Here is a 22,452-nt window from a genome sequence, read left to right as displayed (position 1 = left end):
ATTTGTGGGTACCTAGGGTCTTCCAACCAGCAAAATGACCTTGGGAGGTCAGGAGAATGTTGAGGCGATGTCAGAGCTGTGCTTCAATGTTACACTGAGCTCACACTAGGTCACCTAAGGGTGAAGTTCAACAGATTTACCAAAGGCAAGAAGAAAGCCCCAGAAAACGATGCTTAGGTGTGGGAGAATAATATTCCCAAAACAAATAACAAAGAGAGTTCAATAATTTATGGCAAGCTCAGCAGGAATTTTTGCAAAACATTAAATAGCAGGGTTCTTAATAAGCCCTGAAGAAATATGGGAGGAGAAGCGGCAGGAGAAAACACAAAACCAAGTCCAAACATGTAAAAGAAGGAAACAAATAAGGATAAGTTCACCCACACAGAGCTCATCTTTGACTTGGCACTCTTTGTATAGAATAATCATGCCTGCGCTCTCCTACTGAGTGGACTGTAAGCTTCCTGAGGGCAGGGTCACAGGTGTAGTTACCACAGTTAAGTGCCTTTATTAAAGGTCTGCTTCATAAAAGCCCAAGCAATGAAATCAGAAAAAAACTACCCCCAAAAATGTTCCTGCCATTTCCTCTCTACCGACTCAGGTGGCACTGGCCATGTGCGAGACTCACTTTTGATCATGTTGACATCATTGGCCCCGTCTCCAATGGCGAGCGTGATGGCTTTCTTGTACCTCTTCACCAGGTCCACCACCATGGCCTTCTGCTTGGGGGTGACCCGGCAGCAGATGACCGCACTGCACTCACAGGCCAGGTCGACAAAGTTCTGCTGCTGCTGCTCTTTTTTAGCTTCCAGCCTCCTCTTACTTTGTGTCCTCATTCGTCTTTCTTCTTCTGTCCTGGGGAACTTCAGTTTCAAAATCTTACTTCTCTTGGTCTTTTTCTCGAGAAGAATTTCATTCTGTGAAAATCAGAAAGGGAAAGGATTCTAACCATTTGGGGTTTAATAACAAGAGTAGCATTCCAGACTTCCCTGGTGGCGCAGTGGTTAAGAATCCGTCTGCCAATGCAGAGGACACGGGTTCGAGCCCTGGTCCGGGAAGGTCCGACATGCCCACGGAGCAACTAAGCCTGTACACCACAACTACTGAGCCTGCGCTCTAGAGCCCATGAGCCACAACTACTGAGCCTGCGGGCCATGACTACTGAAGACTACACACCTAGAGCCCGTTCTCTGCGACAAGAGAAGCCACGGCAATAAGAAGCCTACACACGGAAACGAAGAGTAGCCCCTGCTTGCTGCTGCTAGAGAAAGCGCACACGCAGCGACAAAGACCCAATGCAGCCCAAGATAAATAAATTTATTTTTTAAAAAGGTACCATTCCCAAGACTTTAATCATCTGAAGGATAATTCTTGGGTTATATCATTGATGATATTGTTCCGATTATAAAATATTTACTAGAAAAATTTATACAAAGAATATTTTAAATTAATGATCAACTAGTTAGTTGATAAACTAGTAATAACCACTGCCACCAGTTTGTATCATATAATATTATATGTATCATATAAACTCTCAGACTTGGGAAATTGCACTTTATTTATAGGCTAAGAGATTTTTAGGTTGGTAATTAATATGACAAACCATCTAAAATTGGTCCAGAATGACCTGCTTCAGTTTGAGCCAAAGGGAGAGACACTAATACATACCAACCAAGAACCAGTGATTATTAAGGCACGGTTTCCACCAGATGGAAAAAAAGGTTCGTGTACTTGGGGTACAAATTTTGCATAGACTCCACTTCTGTTCCTCTGGTCTCCCATCCTTGTATGAAGAAGAGCACTGGGGGAAAATTTAAGTGTTTAAAGTACAAGACCATGAACAGGTCCTTGACTGTGAGACAATTTTGACATATAATCTTTTAAAAATTGTAAAAAACACAACATAAAATTTATCATCTTAACTGTTTCTGAGTATACAGTTCAGTAGTATTAAGTATATTCATATCACCAATCTCCAGAGCTTTTTCATCTTTTAAAATGAAACTCTATACCTATTAAATAACAACTCCCCACTTCTCCCCTCCCCCCAGCTCCTGGTAATCACCACTCTGCCTCATATAATGGAATCGTATGTGTCTTTGTGTGATTGGCTTATTTCACTTAATACTATCTTATTTCACTGTTCTCAAGGTTTATTCATGTAGCATATGTCAGAATTTTATTCCTTTTTAAGGGTGAATAATATTCCATTGTATGGATATACCACATTTCTGTTTATCCATTCATCTGTCAGTGGACACTTAGGTTGCTTCCACTTCTTGGCTATTGTGAATAATGCCGCTATGGACATGGGTGGACAAATATCTATTCAAGTCCCTGCTTTTAATTCTTTTGGATATATATCCAGAAGTGGGATTGCTGGATCATATGGTAATTCTATTTTTAATCTTTTTGAGGTACCACCATACTGTTTTCCATAGTGGCTGCACCATTTTATATTCCCACCAACAGTGCACAGGGTTCAAATTTTTCCACATACTTGCCCAGACTTGTTACTTTCTGTGTTTTTTATAGTAGCCATCCGTGTGAGGTGAAATTGTGGTTTTAATTTGTATTTCTCTAATGCTAAGTGAGGTTGAGCATTATTTCATGTTTATTGACCATTTGTATGTCCTCTTTGGAGAAATGTCTATTCAAGTCCTTTGCCCATTTTTTAATTAAGTGGCATATAATCTTACTAAGTCTTGATTCCTCCACCATGGAGGCACCATGTTCATGGTACTTCATTATTTGCCAAAGGCAGCTAAAGGAAGATACAGTTGAAAATGTGTTCACAAGCAACAGAAGGAGGGCAATCTTGACCTGAATTATAATACACAGGGGTGAACCCTAGTGTATTACAAACAGTGACCACTGTTGGGCAGAAAAAAACTTATTTCCACACAAAGTTATGTCTGCTTTTGAGATATTCTCAGTGCTTTATATCGACAAATTATTGAAAAGACCACATACAACTCACTCATGTGATAGAAAAATGAGTTGTGGAATTTTGGAGTAAAAGGGACTCTAAATATCCAATTTCTTCATGTTACAAATAAGGAAATCAAGCCCGAGAGAGAGAACGTGATTTGCCTGCAGCGAGTTGATGGGAAAACTGCAATGAGGACTCAGGACTCCGAAATCTGAGCCAGAGTTTTCCTCGTTACACACATAGAGCCTTTATTCTTCACCTTTAAGAACAGGTTTCTCAACCTTGGCACTACTGACGTCTTGGGCCACTTAATTCCGTGTTGCGTGTGGCTGTCTATTGTACTGTAGGGTGTTCAGCAGCATCCCTGGCCTCTACCCCCTGGAAGCCAGGAGCGCCCCCCTCCTTCCCCACCGTGACAGTCAAAGATGTCTCCAGACATTGCCAAGTGTTCCCCAGAAGGCAAAGTCCCCACCTCCCCTACCCCAGTTGAAAACCGCTGCACTAGAAGATTAGGTATTTATTATTCACTTTCCACATTAATTCTCATTTTCAAGTTGAAAATAAGGAGTGATCAAGACAAGTCACTAAAGGCTGGAAGAGAAAAAATATGTATAAAATTCATACTAAATAGTGGTGTCTCAAGCCCACTTCCTTTTTCAGCAGACAAGCACTGAGTGCTTCCAAGGAATACAGAAAAACGGCCCCTGAAAAGGCAAACAAGGCCCCAGGTTTTCCTACAACATGAGGTCGAAACATGGTGAATTGGAGCTGCCTGTTGTTTCCTTGCTTCATTTAAACGAGGAAACTGTGCCAACTGACACATTCTAGCTCCCATTTCTCTGTATCTGCTGTGTCTACTGGGTCTAGTCTTGCTTTTATAAAAATGAGACGTGACATATACTGCAGGCCCTTTACTCACCTGATATCTTCCCCATAGCAGATAGTGGTATCTTCAGTAAGAAGTTCACAGGCAAATCCTATATTTTCAGCAGTTTCTGCAACAGAAAAAAGTTAAGTCAAATGTCATTCCTACTGCTGAATTTAATAATGGATTTTAGTAATGATATTTTTTCAATTAATGAACCAGATTTTTCTGCAGCAATGTCTAGAAATCACATAAAAAAATCCCTTTCTCTGTAATAAAGTAAATGTAATAAGTCAAAGTCTGGTTGAGATGTTTTCAATAATAAAATGTGCTATATATCAAATACATAAACCGGTTATTTAATAAATCAATGTTGATTGAAATACTGAACACATTTCGTTCGTGTGGTTTAATCATTCTGTTATGGGGGAGAAGGATGACCATTTCCATAAGCCCTCACATGGGGTTCCTACTGGAGATTTTTTCCCCCTCTTCCACCACCATTATTTGTTTAAAGTCAGGACTTAATCCCTAAGCTTATCAAAGTGTGTAACCCATCAACTATGTCAGTCAGAGTAAGAGAAGTGATCTAGTTTCCCATGGGAGGCTTCTGAAGTAAAGAATCAATACAACTTGTTGAGCTCTAAATTTAAAAATGAAAATCTTCCCTTGGGTATAAAATTTTCATTATAATTTTCAAGCAGTAAAAGGGGCAAGAAAACAAAAGTTGTTGTTCAGTATTTTGTACTGTTCTACTCTATGCCCAACAGGTGGCAAAGTGCTGGGGAGGACAGAAGGGACCAGAGTGTAGCAGCCCACATCTGGTGGGAGAGAAAAGACTAAACACAATCAGGAAGACACGACAAAGAGCTCAATTTTAAGGAGTAAACTCTGCCACTGAGGGAGCTTCGGGAAGGATGCGGTCAGGATGGGCTGGAATAACAGAAGGATTTCTTAGGGAAAGAGTCTCTGTCCCAAAGAAACAGACAGTGTTTGTAGAGGATGGAAAGTTTGAGGTCACCTTGAGCAAGGGAAACAGGAGCTATGAATATTTGTGAATTGACAGATATGCTTTCGTGCAAACTAAATTACCCTTTTTGTCTCCAGTAAGCACCCAGATCTTAATGTCAGCTTTTGCAAGTTTTGAAATGGTTTCTGGGACTCCATCTTGTAGCTTGTCTTCAATAGCTGTTGCTCCCAATAGCTGAAATATACATTAAAAGAAAGGAATTAGCAAATAAGCCAAAAATGTTCTTAATTGCAGTTTGCCAAACTGTAAAAAGGACTAAATACACCCCAGTTGGTGCTCTATTGGGGCCAGTGGCCAGCATTAACTGGGAAGGCTGTCGTGTGTCATACTCATTAAAAACTAAACAGCCAAAATTTTTTTCTTAAAGTAATTCACCAAGACAAAATGTAAGTACAAATCAAAGACAATAAAAAGATACTTTCATTGTGTGTATACTACTTTACACGGACACAAGCCAATTTCTCTTGCTAAAAGTCAATACTAACTATTCACTGAACATTTCCTTTTAATATAAACACTAAAAGCAGTAAGTCTTAAATGTCTCTTTAACAAATGGTATATTTTCTCATTTCAAGATTTTGCAAAATATAAATCATCTCAGTAATTCTCACAATGTAATAAGTATATGCGGGCTTGTTACTGTATACAAATCACAGTGAATTTTAATAAGGGATATAAAAATAACAGAATCAGAATCTCATCGTGTTTTCTGTCATTTGGTTTCTCCTAATGGCAATTCCTATTTTGCTTGCTGAACAAAAGAAATTCAGGTGACCTAGATCCACCGTACCAATTTCAAATACTGAAGTTGGAATTCTCTTTCAAGCATGAGATCAAAACTGTAATAAAACGTAATAAAATTTCCAATTCTGTTTGGAATATCAAGGAGAAAGTTACAAAGGTTAAAACTCACAATTAAGTCTTTTTCAATCTCCTCATATACTTTATCCAGAGCTTCATCCCGGTTGGTTGAGGCTATACTTGCAGCCATAAACTTTTTATTCCATTCCTCAAATTCTTTTTCTTCAATTTCCTTATAGCAAAGGCACAGGGTTCTAAGAGTCTCACCTGCAAAGATCTGTTTGATTTAAAAGACAATCCATTCACCCAGAGAATAGTTAATTTTATGTAATTCAAGATCAAGTTTGAAACCTTACTTTGAAATAATACAATAAGAGAATTTTAAAAGACTGTGAAAGATGGATTCTGTACACATACATTCCATAGAGATTAAACAAATACTTTATTTTTCTAAGTATTCTCAATATCTTAGGAATATATTCGTCATTCCGAAATTAGTTCAAGGGAAAAGCATATCTTTCTTCTAAATCAAGTCATGAGAATTTAAAAAACCCTTTTTCTCTTAACGAAGAAAATAACAGACCAAGGAAGCTGCCTTGGGGTATAATGATTTTGTAAACCAGACCTGACACCTTTATAATTTGTTTCTACAAACTGTTACAAGTCCAATCAACTATGAACTCTCAACCAAGCGTTATTCCCTCAAACCAATTCTGAAATACATGAGTCACTGTTAAAGCTGAGATAAAACATTTTAATGAAAGAGTCTGGAAGATTTAATCATGGTGAACAGATTTAAGCCAATTTAAATAGCTTAAATATGAACCAGTAAAAATGTTCCATTACTTCACAATCACATCTTGTCTAGCCCAAAATGGCAGAACTGCTTCACCCAACTGAGGGTCTGTTGTCAAAGACTCTTTGCAAGGTTCTGCATGTATTTGATTAGACTGCCCTTGTTCATCTCCTCATGAGAAATTATCCAGTGTAACTGCTTCAGTAACACATATAACCTTAAAATGTGACCCCACTTACTAAACATCGTATTCATCAGGCTTCTTTCTGAAGGACCTTTGGCCCCCAAACTCTGACCCGTCAAGTGAAGGGAAGAAAAAAACCCTTTATTAAGCACCTACTAAGTGCTAGGGGCTGTGCAAGATGGTTTTCATCCAAGAGGCTTTGCACCAACCCTCCACGGTAGGAATTATCCCCTTCTTCTTCCACACAGGCAATTAATGATTCATCTGAGACATCAACCATTTCCCCCCAGAGGGCACAAAACAAGTAAAGAGGCAGAACTGGGACACCAGATCTGACAGATATGCGCCATACCTCATTGCCATCATTATATATAAGCAAAACAATATAAGGGTTGGTAGGCGATTCTAAAAGAGAAATTTCCAGAAGCATTCTGAATAATTGCAGTATCACTGGACCGAGTACACAGTCCCCTAAAATAGCAAGTTTGAAGTAATGAAGACCAAAGTGATTCCCTAACAAAGGTATCAGAACTTGATCATCCAGTGCACTGCTTTGTCGTGCCCTATCATACGTGATTGCTCTCTTTCCTTCACTGTACGCTAGGACGTTGGAAGTCTTGGAGACTACAGCACAGGATGGTTTGTAGCTCGCTCGAGTTCACCAGAAGAAAGACCAGTCTTTCTCCTGGATCAGTCCTGTAGATACTGCTGACCTGGATGCTGGGAAGAGGTAGCAAGGTCATTTCCTAGGAAGTCAGCGTCAGGGACAGAACATATTCCTACTTTGGTGCTCTTTCCACTCAACTACACCAAGACAATAGAAAGGTCAACGGTTAACACAGAGCTTTCATTCCAGCTTAAGGGATAGTACCAGAAAATAAGTTTGGAATCTGTGGCATAAAGAGTGGAAGTGAGACTTACATCCAGGGCATCCTGTGTCTCTTGTTTCGTAGGATTCATTCGATGCAACCGTTCATAAATTACAGTGTCAGCACCTTTACAATAGAGCCTGATATTGCCTTCTAGGGTTCTTACTAGTAGCAAGGGAAGGGAAAGCAAATAAAAAAGTTAGTGTTTGATTTCTTAAAAGAAAAGTACATTCATAAAGTTAATTTGAAGTGTTAAAGTGCTAAACATTCATAATTAGTTTAAAATCAGCGACGTACTGAGAAAAATGTTGCTCTCAACAACGTTGGTAAGCCACTGTCTACATGGAATGTAATAGTGAAATAAAGATGAAGAGATTCCTTCAGTCAGCTCAGTTTTCCATAGCCTTGCTTATTCTTTCAGCAAATATTCACTGACTCCCTACTATGTGCTAGCTTCTTCCATAGAGCCTTTTTTGTCCGTGCCAGCCAGTGGGAATCTTTCTTACCTATAAACCCACAACACTTAACTGCTTTAATACTGGGACCAAAACACGCTCCTTGTGACCATTTTCTTGGCTTTTTTGATCTCTGCAGTAATTTAATTGTATTACGTGTCTCATCAGTAACTAGATTTTAAGTTCTCTAAGGGAGATGCCAGGCATGATAATCAGCCCAGATCAGTGCTGGGTACGCAGAAAGCACTCAGTAAAATGAGCCTAATCAGAGTTCAGGAGGCAGTTAAACCTATATATCCTTTTGGTTAAAACGTCAATCTCATGGTGGAAAAGCTTATAGGTATCACTTAACCCAGTGATCCAAGCTGATGTGACCAGCAGTCACACGCCTTCTGGTGTGATACGCTGGGAGAGACACGGCACCGATCTACGTACCCTTCCTGCCAACAGTGCGTCATCTGAATCTAATTATGAGGGAACATTAGACAAACCCAAACTGAGGGACCCTCGACAAAATAACAGGCCTGGGCTTTTCAAAAATGTCAGCATATGAAAGATCAAAAACAGGTTGTGGAACTCTTCTAGAATAAAGGAGACTAGAGTAACAATCACCGAACGCAATGTGGAATATTAGGTGGGGTCCTGAATCAGAAAGAGAATTCCTGGTAAAATTCAAAAACGTTCTGTACAGATAATAATACTGTAATGTTAAATTTTCTGAGTCCGATCAGTGTACTGTGTATAAAAATAGGTGAAGGTTCCCGATCTTAGGGAATACCTACTTAAGTATTTGGGGGAAAGGGGCATGAGATCTGCAACTGACTCTCAAATGGCTGAGAAAACAAGAACTTGTAAATGATAATGACAAAGAATTTGTGACCAGTGCTAACAATGGTGGATATGGAAGAAAATGCAGGAGTTCTTTCAAGTGTTCTTGCAATTTTTCTGTAAGTTTGAAATTATTTCAAAATATGAACTTAAGACATTTCAGTATTATGAAGTGATCACTGTCTCCACTTGGCTGCCTGGGCTGGAGGTATGATTTTGATTCCTAAGCACAGCCTCCCTTTTCTCAGAGCTCCTCTCCTGCTACACTCTCCCTTCCCTGGTGTCCCTCAAGCCTCCAGCAGAAGTGCTCAGAGTGACTCACGATATAAAAGCTCATGTGGGTCTACCACCCACGGTGCTGCCACCCAGATTCCACAGCTGGCAGCCCACATCTTTGAAGATACACCAACATCTGCAAGATTCAGATCTACTGCATTTGTCCCTTCGAGTGATGGACATGGTGTAGAATGAAGAAAGAAGACACTAGTTTGGACAAGCCTGCGGAAATCCTCCGGGAGCCAAGGGGTTCATTCACTGCCTATTTTATCCTGGTGTCGCTAAATAAAATGTGTGAAAGGCAGCATCTCAATGAGCCATTCACAGACACACCCTGAGGGGAGACCTACCAATTATAGACATTCGCTTCCGGTCACTGTTGAAGTCTAAAATGGCGAGAACACTGTAGGTCCTCTCAGTGCCCAACTCACTGATGGTGATCGTGTTCTGGGTCCTGGTGAGGAAGACAAAACCGAAGTTCCTGGCGGCGCTTACCAGAGCACCTTCGTCAGGAGAGGCCGCCTGGTAGTTGAGCTGACCTAGCAAGCGAGGCAGGAGAGAAAACGAGAAAAGCTGAGCTCACCACCAAGGGTTCACCAGTGCAGTTCACGTGCTGGGTGAGGATGTATGGTTACCCCTCGGTACCCGCAGGGGACTGATTCCAGGAGCACCCGCAGGCAAATTCTATGGATGCTCTAGTCCCTTATAAAATGGCAGACTACAGCAGATATACAGCTGGTGTTCCACATCTGCAGGCACAGAGGACCAACGGTATTGCAAAGCCCAAATCAGCCTCAAGAAAACAAGTCACTGATTTTTAAGGAGTATGCCAACATTAATATTAAAGTTTTTAAAAGGTAAACTTTTATTTCTAATCATAAACAGTGATATAAACGAGAAGTAAAAAAAAAAAAAGAAGAAAAATCTGGCCAAGAATAGGGGGAAAAAAATCTCATAATCCCACCATCTAGAGGAAAAACAACACTATTGACATTGTTATCATTTCTTCCAGTCCTTTTGGAAATGCCTATTTCTGTAATAGTTTCCATCATGCTAAATATACATTTACATCCTGATTATTTTAACATTGTATTTTGAGCATGTTATCATAGCTTTAAAAAAGTCTTTCTAGGTATTATTTTAAAGGAATGTAACCTGTGAATGTAACATGTGACCATTTTCCTATTACAGGCACTTAGTTCCTTCCCTCGATTTTTTTACTCTAAAAAATAACATTGTGAACTTCCCTGGTGGTGCAGTGGTTGGGAATCTGCCTGCCAATGCAGGGGACATGGGTTCGATCTCTGGTCCGGGAAGATCCCACATGCCACGGAGCAACTAAGCCCGCGTGCCACAACTACTGAGTCTGCGTGCCACAACTGCTGAAGCCCGCGCACCTAGAGCCCGTGCTCCGCAACAAGAGAAGCCACCGCAATGAGAAGCCCGTGCACTGCTGCGAGGAGTGACCGCCACTCACCACAACTAGAGAAAGCCCGCGTGCAGCAACCAAGACCCAGCACAGCCATAAATAAATAAACAAAACTGCCTTCTCTCAAACCACTAAAAAAAAGTTTAAAAAATAATTTAAAAACACTGTAATAAGCATTTTGTATGTGTATAAAGGTTTTTCTGACTCTATTTTCTAAGGATAGCTTCCTAGTCGTGAAAATACTGGGGTAAAGAATATTGATACTTTTTAAACCTGTTGGCATATATTTTACTCACTTCTTTTCTAAAAGGGTTGTACCAGGTTATCTTCCCTCTAGAAGAGTGTGCTTTCTTCAACTTAGCTATATTCTCATAATTTAAAAAAGTCTCAAAATGTATCAATCTGTTCAATATCTTGATATTTGAAAGTTATATAATGGGAAACTGCCTTTATTTCACAACTAAATTGCAACAATAGGAGCAAATCTCCCAGTGTTGAGCGGAGAAGCCAGACACCAAGTACATACCACATAATTCCATTTACACGAACCGCAAAACAGACAAAGCTAACCCACACTGTTCGAAGTCAGGACAGTAGTCACCCCTGGAGGGGCAATGACTGAAAGGGAACATAAAAGGGATGTCTAGGGGATGGAAAATGTTCCGTTTGTAAAAATCTGGGTACTCACGACAAGGGAGTATTCAACCTGTGAAAACGAGCTATATGCTTGTCTCTGTACACATGTTGTACCTCAGTAAAAAGTTAAAAGGAAAAAAAAAAGCTCCGCCCATCCAAGAGTTTCTATTTTTCTACTCTTAGTTCTTCCATCTTAAAGTAGAATGAAAAGTATTTCTATAGTCAGATGAATTTCCACAGGAAAAGGCATTTCGTTTTCCACCACGGCATGATCAGGATGCACCCAAAGATGGATGGGCAGTTCTTTACCCCGTCCATCTATGGGGAGGGGGCGGATGCCCCAGGGTGCACAGCTGTAGGTAGAGAGAGCTAAACGCCCCGTCCCTACCCTACTCCCTTCACATACATGCGCAGGTGATTCACTCTAAGTCAATATTAATCACTCCCAAATAGTAATTAAAGGTGACAGTTAGGTTGGTCTCTCTCCATCTGTTCACCCAGAAAGTCATACACCAGAAGTTATGAATGTACTTGCTAAATCCAGCCATTCTACAAACACACACACATGCCAGAGGGTGAAATATTTAACCACAGCTAAACAATCAGCAGTGAGAACACAATCCCCTCCCTTCAGCAAGTTTCGCTGGCAGGGATATATTGCATCATACTGAAAGCAAACTTATTTCCAACAGAAAAAAAAAGGAACAAAATGATAAAAGGTGGCAAAGTTCCCATGAGTAAGAAAATCATATCTGGAGAGAACACTGATATTTTTATCATTAAAAGAACATCCTTCCATTTTGTTCTAGTAATGCAATCACAGAATTGCAGACTAATAGAGACAGGAGGAACTTCAGAGACCTGGTCCAAACTCCAACTTTATGTTTGCAGGAGGAAACCTGGACTAAAAATTAACCTCCTGAAACCTCTTCTGAAGAAAACTCTTTATTTACCACACGCTCAGACACAACCAAAGAGACTTTCTTTTCTTTTACAGACTAATTTGTGGATCACGGAACTGATGCGAATAAAATAGATGCTGAAACAACAAACCCCACCTCTCGTTATCCTGATTCCATAGCTTCCTCTGGCTGATAATCTTCTAGTCACCAGTCTTGAAACAAGTTACGTCTCGGATTGACTATCCCCCCCCCACCCCCGCCATTTGTTACTTTCTCATCCTTCCCAAAGACTCCATGCTAACCCAGGTCCTCAGTTTCCTCACCCATCTCGTGTGTCTTGGCTCCAAACTCCTAAAACTCAGCTCTCTAATCATAATCTCATGGTTCATCCCAACTTAAAGGGCTTCAGGCAAAGAAATTGCCTCCAAGCCTTTCGAACTCTTCTCTCCCATGGCCTCTGCAGGAGGCAGGAGGCTACAATGGCCCCAAGGTGTGTCTCCCCACCCTGTGTACACATACACTTTCTCCCAGTGACTCAAGCAAACTCTAACCAAGGTACTGCTGGGAAGGGATTTTATTGATATAATTCAGGTCCAGATCGGGGTTGACCTTAAGATAAGGAGATTATCTGGGTGTTCCCAACCTAACTGGGTCAGTCCTCAAAAGGGACGGGGCTCTTCCTGGAGAGAGAGATTGGAAGCATGAAAGGGGTTTGATGGAAGGGAGATTCTCCACTGCTGGTTTGAAGACAGGGGGAACCATGTGGCAAGGAAGGAGGGAGGCCCTGGGAGCAGAAAGCAGCCCCAGCTGACAGCCAGCAAGGAGATGGAGGCCTTAGTCCTACAACCACAGAGAACTGAATCCTGCTCTCAGCCTGCAAGAGGATGCGGGCCTCCAGTCGACAACGTGGCCTGACCTTGATTCTAGGGAGATTCTTAGCAGAGAACCCAGTCACGCCGTGTGCCAAGACTTCTGACCTAAAGAACTGTGAGCTAATGAATGGGTGATTAAGCCACTGACTTGTGGTGATCACTACAGAGCAACAGAAAACCAATGCGGCTTCTCCACACTCAGCCTCCACTTGGCCTACATGTACTCAACACTTGGGCCACACAAACCTGCTGAGCATACGTGACAAGAGTCTCACCTCTCACTGTTGATGTTACGCATAATAAAAGATGAGCCAATCTCTACTCTTCTTGTAAAAGAGGGAAAAGGAGAGTGCAAGAGCAGAGGCACACCAGCATGGTGGAGTGGAAGGACTCAGCTAAAATGGGTCCTAACGTGCTGTCTGAGATCAGGGAGGTCTTGGTGCTTCTGGTCTATAACATTTGGAGGAGTTACTCCCAAGGTCCCTTCCAATGGACCCCTTCAAGGTGCTTTTATGTATCAAAGCCAAAATCATTTTTTCTTTTACCTCCAATAGCTTCTACACATTTAGTTTTTATGCCTATTTCTCCTCTGGAGATTTCATCCACTACATGTGAAGCCTCAGCATCAGGAAACAGAAAAGGACATTCGCTTGTATGCTGGGCTGATTAAAGTGGAGAATGCATATGACAAAAGGGCACCTTTCGCTCTCTCCAGAATGCACGTGTGTATCTATATAATGTATCATTGTGTCCATAGGTGACAAAATACCTAGCTTTCATTAATACTCGACAAATTTGCTCTAACAAAGCTAGCACAAGCTGCATTTAAGAATGCTGCAGACTTGGAAACAACCTAAATGTCCATCGACAGATGAATAGAAGATGTGGTATAGATACACAATGGAATATTACTCAGCCATAAAAGAACAATGAAATAAGGCCATTTGCAGCAACATGGATGGACCCAGAGATTGTCATACTGAGTGAAGTCAGAAAGAGAAAGACAAATATCATATGATATCACTTATCTGTGGAATCTAAAATATGACATAAATGAACTTAAACAGAAACTGACTCCCAAACAGAGAGAACAGACTTGTGGTTGCTGAGGGAGAGGGAGGGTGGGGGAGGAATGCAGCGGGAGTTTGGGATTAGCAGATGCAAACTACTGTATAGAATGGATAAACAACAAGGTCCTACTGTATAGCATAGGAAACCGTATTTAATATCCTATGATAAACCATAATGGAAAATAATACAAAAAAGAATGTACCTACATGTATAACTGAATCACTTTGCTGTACAGCAGAAATTAACACAACACTGTAAATCAACTATACTTCAATTTTTTAAAAAAAGGTTAATTTTAAATAAATAGAATTCTTCAGAGGAATCTACAAGTCAACTTGCTTGTTCCCATGCAAATACACATGAATTATGTTCCTTCAAAAGAAAAAGGCAACTTCAGGAGGCCTAGGCTTTTGGCTGCTACTATTTCAAACCCCAAACATATCTGAATGTAAAAAATAAGTTCTCTCGGAAATTATTTTGTAGTAAAGACTGTCCAAGTTTAAAGTCCACTTATCATCCAGATAAGGTGTGACTCTTCATAAATATTAAGTATTCAGATAGTGAGAAGATTTTGATTCTTCTGTTACAATGCAAGAGTCGATCATTTTTTTTTACTGATAAGATTTCAATTCCAAAGTGATAAACACATCTGGAGCTAGAACTGTGAAGGAGATGTATATTTCCGGAGGCTAGGAGCCTGTTTCATGGGTTGCTGGCTCGTATACCACCTAGTAGAAGGGGCCCACAGACAGTCATCGTTTGGGTGGAGATTTGACAAACTTGTCACACACACAACTCTTTTTTTATTTTTCCTTTGGACAGTAATATTTGTTATTAGAGGAAATATGTACACACCTTGTTATATTTGTACTTTGAATTAATTTAGTGATAATTTGCAATATGCTATGTGGATTCAGACTGCAATCATTTGAAACTTTACGTGATATACCATCATAATTCATATGATCCTGTGATCCTAAAGTTTAAATCTCACCAGGTTGAGATGGGAATTTTCAGAAGTCATTTACTTTGAGGGTATTTGGGTTCTCTGAAATATGTGACAGGATCCCTGGGAGAAGGACATTAAGACAGTTGCACTGCTATCCACTCACTTCTTTTCCCCACAGGGGGTTTAAAAAAAAAAAAAAGGACTCAGGCAACCTGGTCTAACTGTTTTGTCAGCTAGCCCTCTGGGTAAACAGACCAATCGTATTTTTTAGGAAGAAGAAACCTTATATCAGAAATGCCTTTTGCAGGATATCTCTGGCAAAGAATTACCTATGGGAAATAGAACCCAGGATCTAGAAGGCAAGGCTCCCTGGAGTATGCCATGTAAGCCATGCACTTCTCTGGGGTATAAAATATCATAATTGAAACCTAACTGAAACACCTCTAGTTCATACAACTCTTTATATGTGCCTTCGAGTCCCAAGCACGAGTTCCCTGTAAACTAAAAAAACTGGTCCCCAGTGTCCGAGATGCGAGAGCCACACTCACCGTCGAGCCTGTCCACCATGACCGTGTGGCACACCGCCAGCAGGAAGAAGAACTGTCGCACTTCCGGCTCCTTCCCCGACTGGATTTGCTCGATGAGATAATGGTCATAAAATACAAGCTTCCCATCGGAATACGTATTCCAGCTAAAATCCACTGGCTGAAAGAAGCAGAGGAGGAAAATTCAGTGTGATTTAAAAGAAACAGCTTGGGCTTCACAAATGACAGGAACTTTTCTCTGAAGCCGTGTCTTCATGCAAGCATCACCTTAGGATTTTAACATGTTCTGAAGTGTCAAGAGGCTCACATCTGTCTTAACACAGCCTGTTGTGAGTTGAATTGTGTCCACTCAAAAAGATATGTTGTCCTAACCTCTGGTACCTGGGAATAGGACCTTCTTTGGAAATAAGGTCTTGGTAGATGTAATCAAAATTAGGGTATACTGGACTGGGGGGGCCCTAATCCAATGACTGGTATCTTTATAAAAGGAGGGAAATCTGGACACAGACACACAGGCAGAAGGCCATGTGATGACACAGGCAGACTTCTGAGTGCTGAGTCCACAAGCCAAGGAATGTCAAGGATTGCAGGCAACCACCAGAACCTAGGAAAAGGCAAGCAAGGATTCTGCCCTAGAGCCTCCAGAGGGAGAGTGGCCCTGCTGACACCTTAATTTCAAACTTTTAGCCTCCAGAGCTGTGAGGGAATACATTACTGTTGCTCTAAGCCACCCATTTTATGGTGGTTTGTTACAGCCCAGGAAACTCATACACAACCCAAGAGATTTCCTAAGTGAAAGGACTCACCTCTATTTTGCTATGACCGTTCTGAGAAGCATCCCGATGGTCTCCTGTGAACAAACAGGACAAAACAAATTGAGTCAACGGGTCTCAAAGCCTGTTTCTGGACAGCCCTCGAGTTAAGAATGGTTTTTCAAGAGTTTTAAAAAACAAACAAAGCATAACAAAGAAGATATTTGATACCGACCATATGTGGCCGGCAAAGGCTAAAATATTTCCTATCTGGCTCTTTACAGAAAAAGTGTGCTGGTTTCTGGTCTAGAGGTTCAAATACTGGCAAATTGTGTCCGTCTACACTGCCATCTCCTCTGGGGCCAGAATCACGTCCTATGAAGTGCTTTACCCCTGCCCTCCCCCAGCTCAGAAGGAACCACCACCCACGCAGAGGAGAACCCCTTCCTCAAGCCCTCAGCATCCCACCTTCCTCACTGATGTTCTGGGAAAGTACCATACACAGCACAAAGTTTCCTCCAAGTGGAAAGCATATGATGTTATGCTTATAGCTTTTAAAAGAATTATATCGTTTTTCTTTAAAAGTTAGAGCACCCTATTTGAATACAGCATTAGCCTTGAATCTATAGCACATTTCAGAATATCAAATGGAAATCAATTTTAAAAATATAATTGTAGTGAAATACACGTTAACATACAATTTACCACCTCAACTATTTTTTTTTTATTTGGTGGTACGCGGGCCTCTCACCGCTGCGGCATCTCCCGTTGCGGAGCACAGGCTCCGGACGCGCAGGCTCAGCGGCCATGGCTCATGGGCCCAGCCGCTCCGCGGCATGTGGGATCCTCCCGGACCCGCGTCCCCTGCATCGGCAGGCGGACTCTCAACCACTGCGCCACCAGGGAAGCCCCATCTCAACTATTTTTGAGTGAACAGTTCAGCCGCACTAAGTCCAATCACACAGCTGTGCGGCCATCAACACCATCCATCTCCATGGCTCTTTCGTCTGGTAAAATTGAAACTCTGTGCTCACTAAACACTAACTCCTCATTCCCTTCTCTCCTCAGCCCCTGGCAACCACCATTCTACTCTCTGTCTCTATGAATTTGACTCCTCCAAGTACCTCCAACAAGTGGAATCATACAATATGTGTCCTTCTGTGCCTGGCTTATTTCACTTAGCAGAATGACCTCAAGGTTCATCCATGTCGTAGCAAGTTTCAGAATCGCCTTCATTTTTAAGGCTGAATAAAATCCCATTGTGTGTATACACCACATTTTCCTTATCCATTCATCCACTGACGGACACTTAGGTTCCTTCTAAACCTTCACCACTGTGAATAACGCTGCTATGAACATGGGTGTACACATACTGCTCGAGTCCCTGCTTTCCGTTCATTTGGGGTGCGCACCCAGGAGCAGAATTGCTGGCTCACATGACAAGTTACATTTTTGCGGAATGTGTACCCATTTCTGACCCCTGACCTCCCTGAGCCACTCTGGGAAGGCAGCCTCTGGTCACACATGCCCAGGGACTGAGTAACAGCTTCCACTCACCGTAAATGTGCCCGTTGATGCAGCATTTTTTAAAGGTCATGATGTTCTGTGTGAGCGTCCCTGTCTTGTCAGAGAAGATGTAATGGATCTGCCCGAGCTGCTCATTCAGCGTGGTGGTTCTTGCCTTCGCGGGCGTGTCTTTCTCAGGATAGTACATCTGCAGGTCCCAGTTGATGAAGTAACTCTGTCCAAGACGAATCACTTCCACGCTAGGAAGACAAAAGACTGCTTTTGATCGAGCTCTCAGATATGAGTGGCAGGCAGTGGATCTTGTCCTAACTTTGCACCAGGAGCGAGCTGCTTATATCTATTGATACAAAGAGACAAGCCCTGCGGTGACCCATGTACCCAGTCTCTGGGTTCTCCTGACCAAACACATCTTCCTCCAGCTTCAGGGTCAAAGTGTCCTCTCAATGTGATTTCCTACTCACTCCTGAGCACATCTGGCCACGGCACCCCACATTCAGAACACGCCACCCACACGGGTGACATGGTAACACTGCAGGGGGCACCCCACGATGTGACAGCTTCTACTCTTTTCTCTCATTCCCCATCGCACTCAGAGACAACTGGAAAGGCATGTTCACCTTTGCCCTCAACTGGAGGACAAAGGGAGTGAGGGTCCACTAGGTTATACACCCATGTACTCTCAAGTAGGACAAAGGGCTTTTGGCAAATAACCCCTAAAGCATGTTTTTTTCCTAAATTGTTTTTTTTAACCATTTTTTAATTGAAGTAAATGGTGTTAGTTTCAGGTATACAGCAAAGTGATTCAGTGATATATATATATATATTTTTGAGGAATGCGTACCTATATTTACATATTCTTTTTCAGATTCTTTTCCATTATAGGTTATTACAAGATACTGAATATAGTTCCCTGTGCTAAACAGTAGGTCCTTGTCATTTATCCATTTTGTATACAGTCCTAAATTCTCATAAGGTTACAGAATGTCCAAAATACGATATTCTAAAAGGATAATTTCCATTTAAAAACTATAACTGATTAAACCTATCTCAACTGTGTAAGAAAGGTGCTTACACATCCAGCAACTGTTCAGTGGGCAAAGGATGTGTCTATAATAAGTTAAACAAATGGAAAAATAACTCCCTCCTTCTCTCCTCCCTTCTGTATTACCTGAGTGCCTACTATGTACCAGACACCATCCTAGGTACAGGGGACACATCAGTAAACAAAACAGACAAAAACCCTGCTCTCAAGGAGGTTACCTTCTAATGGAGATGGACAAATAAATAAACTGGTAAACACACAGTATATCAGGTGATGAAAATTCTCTGCAGAAAATCAAAGCAGGGTGAGGGGAGCTGGAGACCGACAGGCAGAGGAAGTGATGTTTAAGAAAGAGAGGGTCAGGAAAAGCCAGGGGGATAAGGTGATTTTTGAGCAGAGACCTGAAGGAAATGAAAGAGCAACCATGTAGATACGGAGGGGAAAAGCATGTTACAGGTGGAGGTCAGAGCAGGCGCAAAGGCCCTGTGGCAGGCACTGGTCCGGCTGAGGAATTCAGGGAGGCTAGAGATGAGGGAGTCCAGGGAGTGGGTAGAGATGCTGGAGGTTATGGTTGGGTGTGGAGGGCAGAGCAGCAGATCACATGGGCCTTGTGGGTATAGCGTGGCTTCAGTGAGTCTTTTCTGAATGAACAGACTGTAGGGTTAAAAACAAAGCAGAGACACTATCTGAAATGACCTGATCGATTTATAGTTTGAAAGGACCTTTACTTCCAAGAGAAACAAAGAAAATCATATTAGTCACATGATGTGGCTTTTTAAACCTAAAACTACATATACGGTTTATTTCATAACATACGTTTATAGATAGAGACAAAATCATCTGTATAACAGTTCCCCTGACAAAGGTAAAACTCATCTCAGTTTTTTTTTTTTAAATAACTGCAAACACATGGCTCCCCAGGGCTTTACTTCATGTTAAAAGAACAATAGTAACTACCTGTAATAAAATTAAAAATAAAACAAATGCACATGTAATAAAATTAAAATAAAATAAATGCTTCTAATTACAGGTGTGCATGTGGCCCTATATGCCTCTGGGCTATTACTTCTCGGAACTAAGAGAAGCTCTGAATGCTGGGAATATCTCAAGGCACCATTTCTCTCCCAACGGTCTGAAGTTCAATTGACCAGGGATAGTGAACTTTGATATTAAAAAACGAAAAAGTAAAAAAAGTCCGAAATATCACAAAACAAGGTGATGACCATTTGTCAGAGATACGATCCTGACTCTTATCGCGGTTGAGGTTGAGATGAGAAACAAAGAACATTTTGAGAGGTTGACGGTGGGCAGGGAGAGTGGTATTCCCATTAGAGGGCAGCATTCAGGAAACCCAGTGAGTTTTCCAAGCAATAGGTATAGCAGGTGGTAATAAGGAAGACAAGGAAAAGAGGTTAGGTAGGCTCCTGAAAAGGAAAACAGCCAAGTTATTCCACAACGTTGTAAATCTTCACACAGCTCTTTCTGATGTTTGGGCTTTGGAGCCCACCAAGAAGGAATCTTGCCAAGCAAGTGACTAAGGAGTAGAGTTTGATCTCTGAATCTGGTAGCCGTATCTGTCAAGAGGTCGAGATAAAAGATGCTGTGTCTGGCACAGAGCAGACACACCAACGTTAATTTCCTTTCCCCGTATCATCCTCAAATCTGAAATGAAAGCTATTTTCTTACTTGCTCCTTATGACCTTTGAAACAAGAATTGCTAGAGCTGAAGGTGTTAAGTTGGGAAGATGTACTGTGTTCTTCCATTAAAGCAAAAGGCCAAAGAGAAGACAGCCTTACCTGACGTAGAGAGAGATGGGCACCAGGGTATTCAGAACAATGATGTAGCCCCAGAAATTTAGGAATCCACGGTAGGAGGGTGTAGTGTCTTCTCCATCATAGAGGTACCAAGAATAATTGCCAACTTGAGCTTCCCAGTAAGCATGGCCGATGGCAAGACCCGCAGAAAGCAAGATAAGAACAACAAAGATCTAAAAGACATTCAACAGTTAAGTTTATTCTAAAGATGCATTGTCGACCCCACGCATTTTATAGATGCTAGTTTATCTTATCAATACTTTCCTTATGTATGATAATTTAGTAGTCTGTAAAAACAACACACTTAAAATAGAAACAGTGTCTTAAGAATGCTTTGAAAGTCTATTTATTTCCATGGTTGATTGATTTATCCTACATACCACATAGAAGGTGAGGTTTTGTTCCCAAAATTATCTTTCAGAAGAGAAGGTGGTATCTTACATTCAAATCTTTAAATATTCTCATATTATTGGACATCCTCTCAATTACTTTTCCTTTGAACAATAGCATGCTGTTTGGGAAAGACACCTTACCGTAGCATGAAACAATTTCAAAGAATGCTAAATTGGGATACGTATAGAAAATGTTGGAAGGAAATGATTTTTTTTTAAAGAAGAAGGCAAGAAAATTTTACCCAGATTTGGGTAATTATTCCTGAAGGTTTAATGATCACTTAATGTTTACGATCCTTTAAGAAGTCATATAGTAAGTATTCTGTTGTGGAAATTGAGCATATACTTAAGGGATGAATAAAAAAGTCAACAGCCCTAGTGCTAGTTGGTTATTTGTGGGTAAGAATAAAATTTCCAGGGGCAAATTTAATTTTCTGGACACAGAATCCGAAAGTGCTATATTTCAAAAGAACTTGGCACAGAGGAGAGATGATGAGCACCTTGTGAAGGCTCACGCCGTAACCAAGACAATGACACGGAAGATGCATCAGAAAAGTTCAAATGAAGTTTTCATGAAATGTGAGAGCAGGGAAAAACGAATTGTCCTTAAATTAATATATTACTTTTATGTAATTCTGAATATGTATATGCAGTTGAAGTCCTGTAAGTATTATAAGTCTCTAAAAGTTTACGTATTCAAATTAAACTAGATCAGATTGATCAAAATGGTGGACTAGAAGGACCTGGAATTCACCTCCCCTGTGAACATACCAAACTAAACTAAATACCTGAAAAAGCTTCTCATTGGCAAACTGGAGGACTGCCTGATATTTAGGGCCACCCTACATGCAGAACAGTTAACATAGCAGCCCTGAGACTGCTATCCTTAGAAGGCCCGTTTGCAAGGTTGACTGTTGGCTGGCTTCTGGGAACTTAGATTTTGGAAGGGTTTCCTGATTCCGTATTTCTTACGCTCTGACAAGAATGGCTCACTGTGCCTAAGTACTTGTGTAAAACAATATGTTTTATGCTGAATACCCACATTCCTTTAGGGAGTCTGAAATTTTGGTACATGCCAGGCAGATAAGTGCCTACACGACCAGACCCCAGTAAAACCCAGGCACTGAGTCTCTAATGAGCTTCTCTGGTATAACCAACATCTCACATGGGCTAACACAAATTGTAACTGGGGAGGATTAAGTGTGTCTGGTGTGTATGACCCCACTGGGTGTGTATGACCCCACTGGGAGAGGACTCTTGGAAGCTTGCGCCTGGTTTCCTCTGAACTTTGCCCCATGAGCCTTCTCCCTTTGCTGATCTTGCTTTGTAATAAGCAAGAATTATCATAATAAATTCTAACTACAAGGACAACTATACACTGATTTCTGTAAGTCCTCCTAGTGAATCATCAAAACTGGGGGTGGTCTTGGGGACCCTTGAGAGAACTTATACCTAAATTTGCCTTATATTTGGACTCATACGGTACA

At 41.2% G+C, this 22,452-nt stretch overlaps 1 protein-coding gene across 1 annotated transcript in view; it reads right to left on the bottom strand.

Moving 5' to 3' along the window:
- The window catches only part of ATP8B1 (ATPase phospholipid transporting 8B1), a 113,471-nt gene that overhangs the window by 9,512 nt on the left and 81,507 nt on the right, over nt 1-22,452 (bottom strand). Inside the window, exons 12-22 of the mRNA XM_024754941.1 lie at nt 20,556-20,746; nt 17,747-17,955; nt 16,244-16,287; nt 15,441-15,597; nt 9,384-9,572; nt 7,527-7,639; nt 5,738-5,902; nt 4,887-4,998; nt 3,849-3,924; nt 1,666-1,798; nt 626-914 (exon numbers count right to left, since the gene is read on the bottom strand). Coding sequence (XP_024610709.1) covers nt 626-914; nt 1,666-1,798; nt 3,849-3,924; nt 4,887-4,998; nt 5,738-5,902; nt 7,527-7,639; nt 9,384-9,572; nt 15,441-15,597; nt 16,244-16,287; nt 17,747-17,955; nt 20,556-20,746 — 1,678 coding nt within the window. The remainder of the gene's footprint in view (nt 1-625; nt 915-1,665; nt 1,799-3,848; nt 3,925-4,886; nt 4,999-5,737; nt 5,903-7,526; nt 7,640-9,383; nt 9,573-15,440; nt 15,598-16,243; nt 16,288-17,746; nt 17,956-20,555; nt 20,747-22,452) is intronic.

The sequence above is a fragment of the Neophocaena asiaeorientalis genome, unplaced genomic scaffold (assembly GCF_003031525.2).
Source record: "Neophocaena asiaeorientalis asiaeorientalis breed wild unplaced genomic scaffold, Neophocaena_asiaeorientalis_V1.1 scaffold124, whole genome shotgun sequence".
Lineage (NCBI taxonomy): Eukaryota > Metazoa > Chordata > Mammalia > Artiodactyla > Phocoenidae > Neophocaena > Neophocaena asiaeorientalis.
The sequence above is the reverse complement of the archived record's forward strand: the minus strand, read 5'-3'. Positions and strand labels throughout refer to the sequence as shown.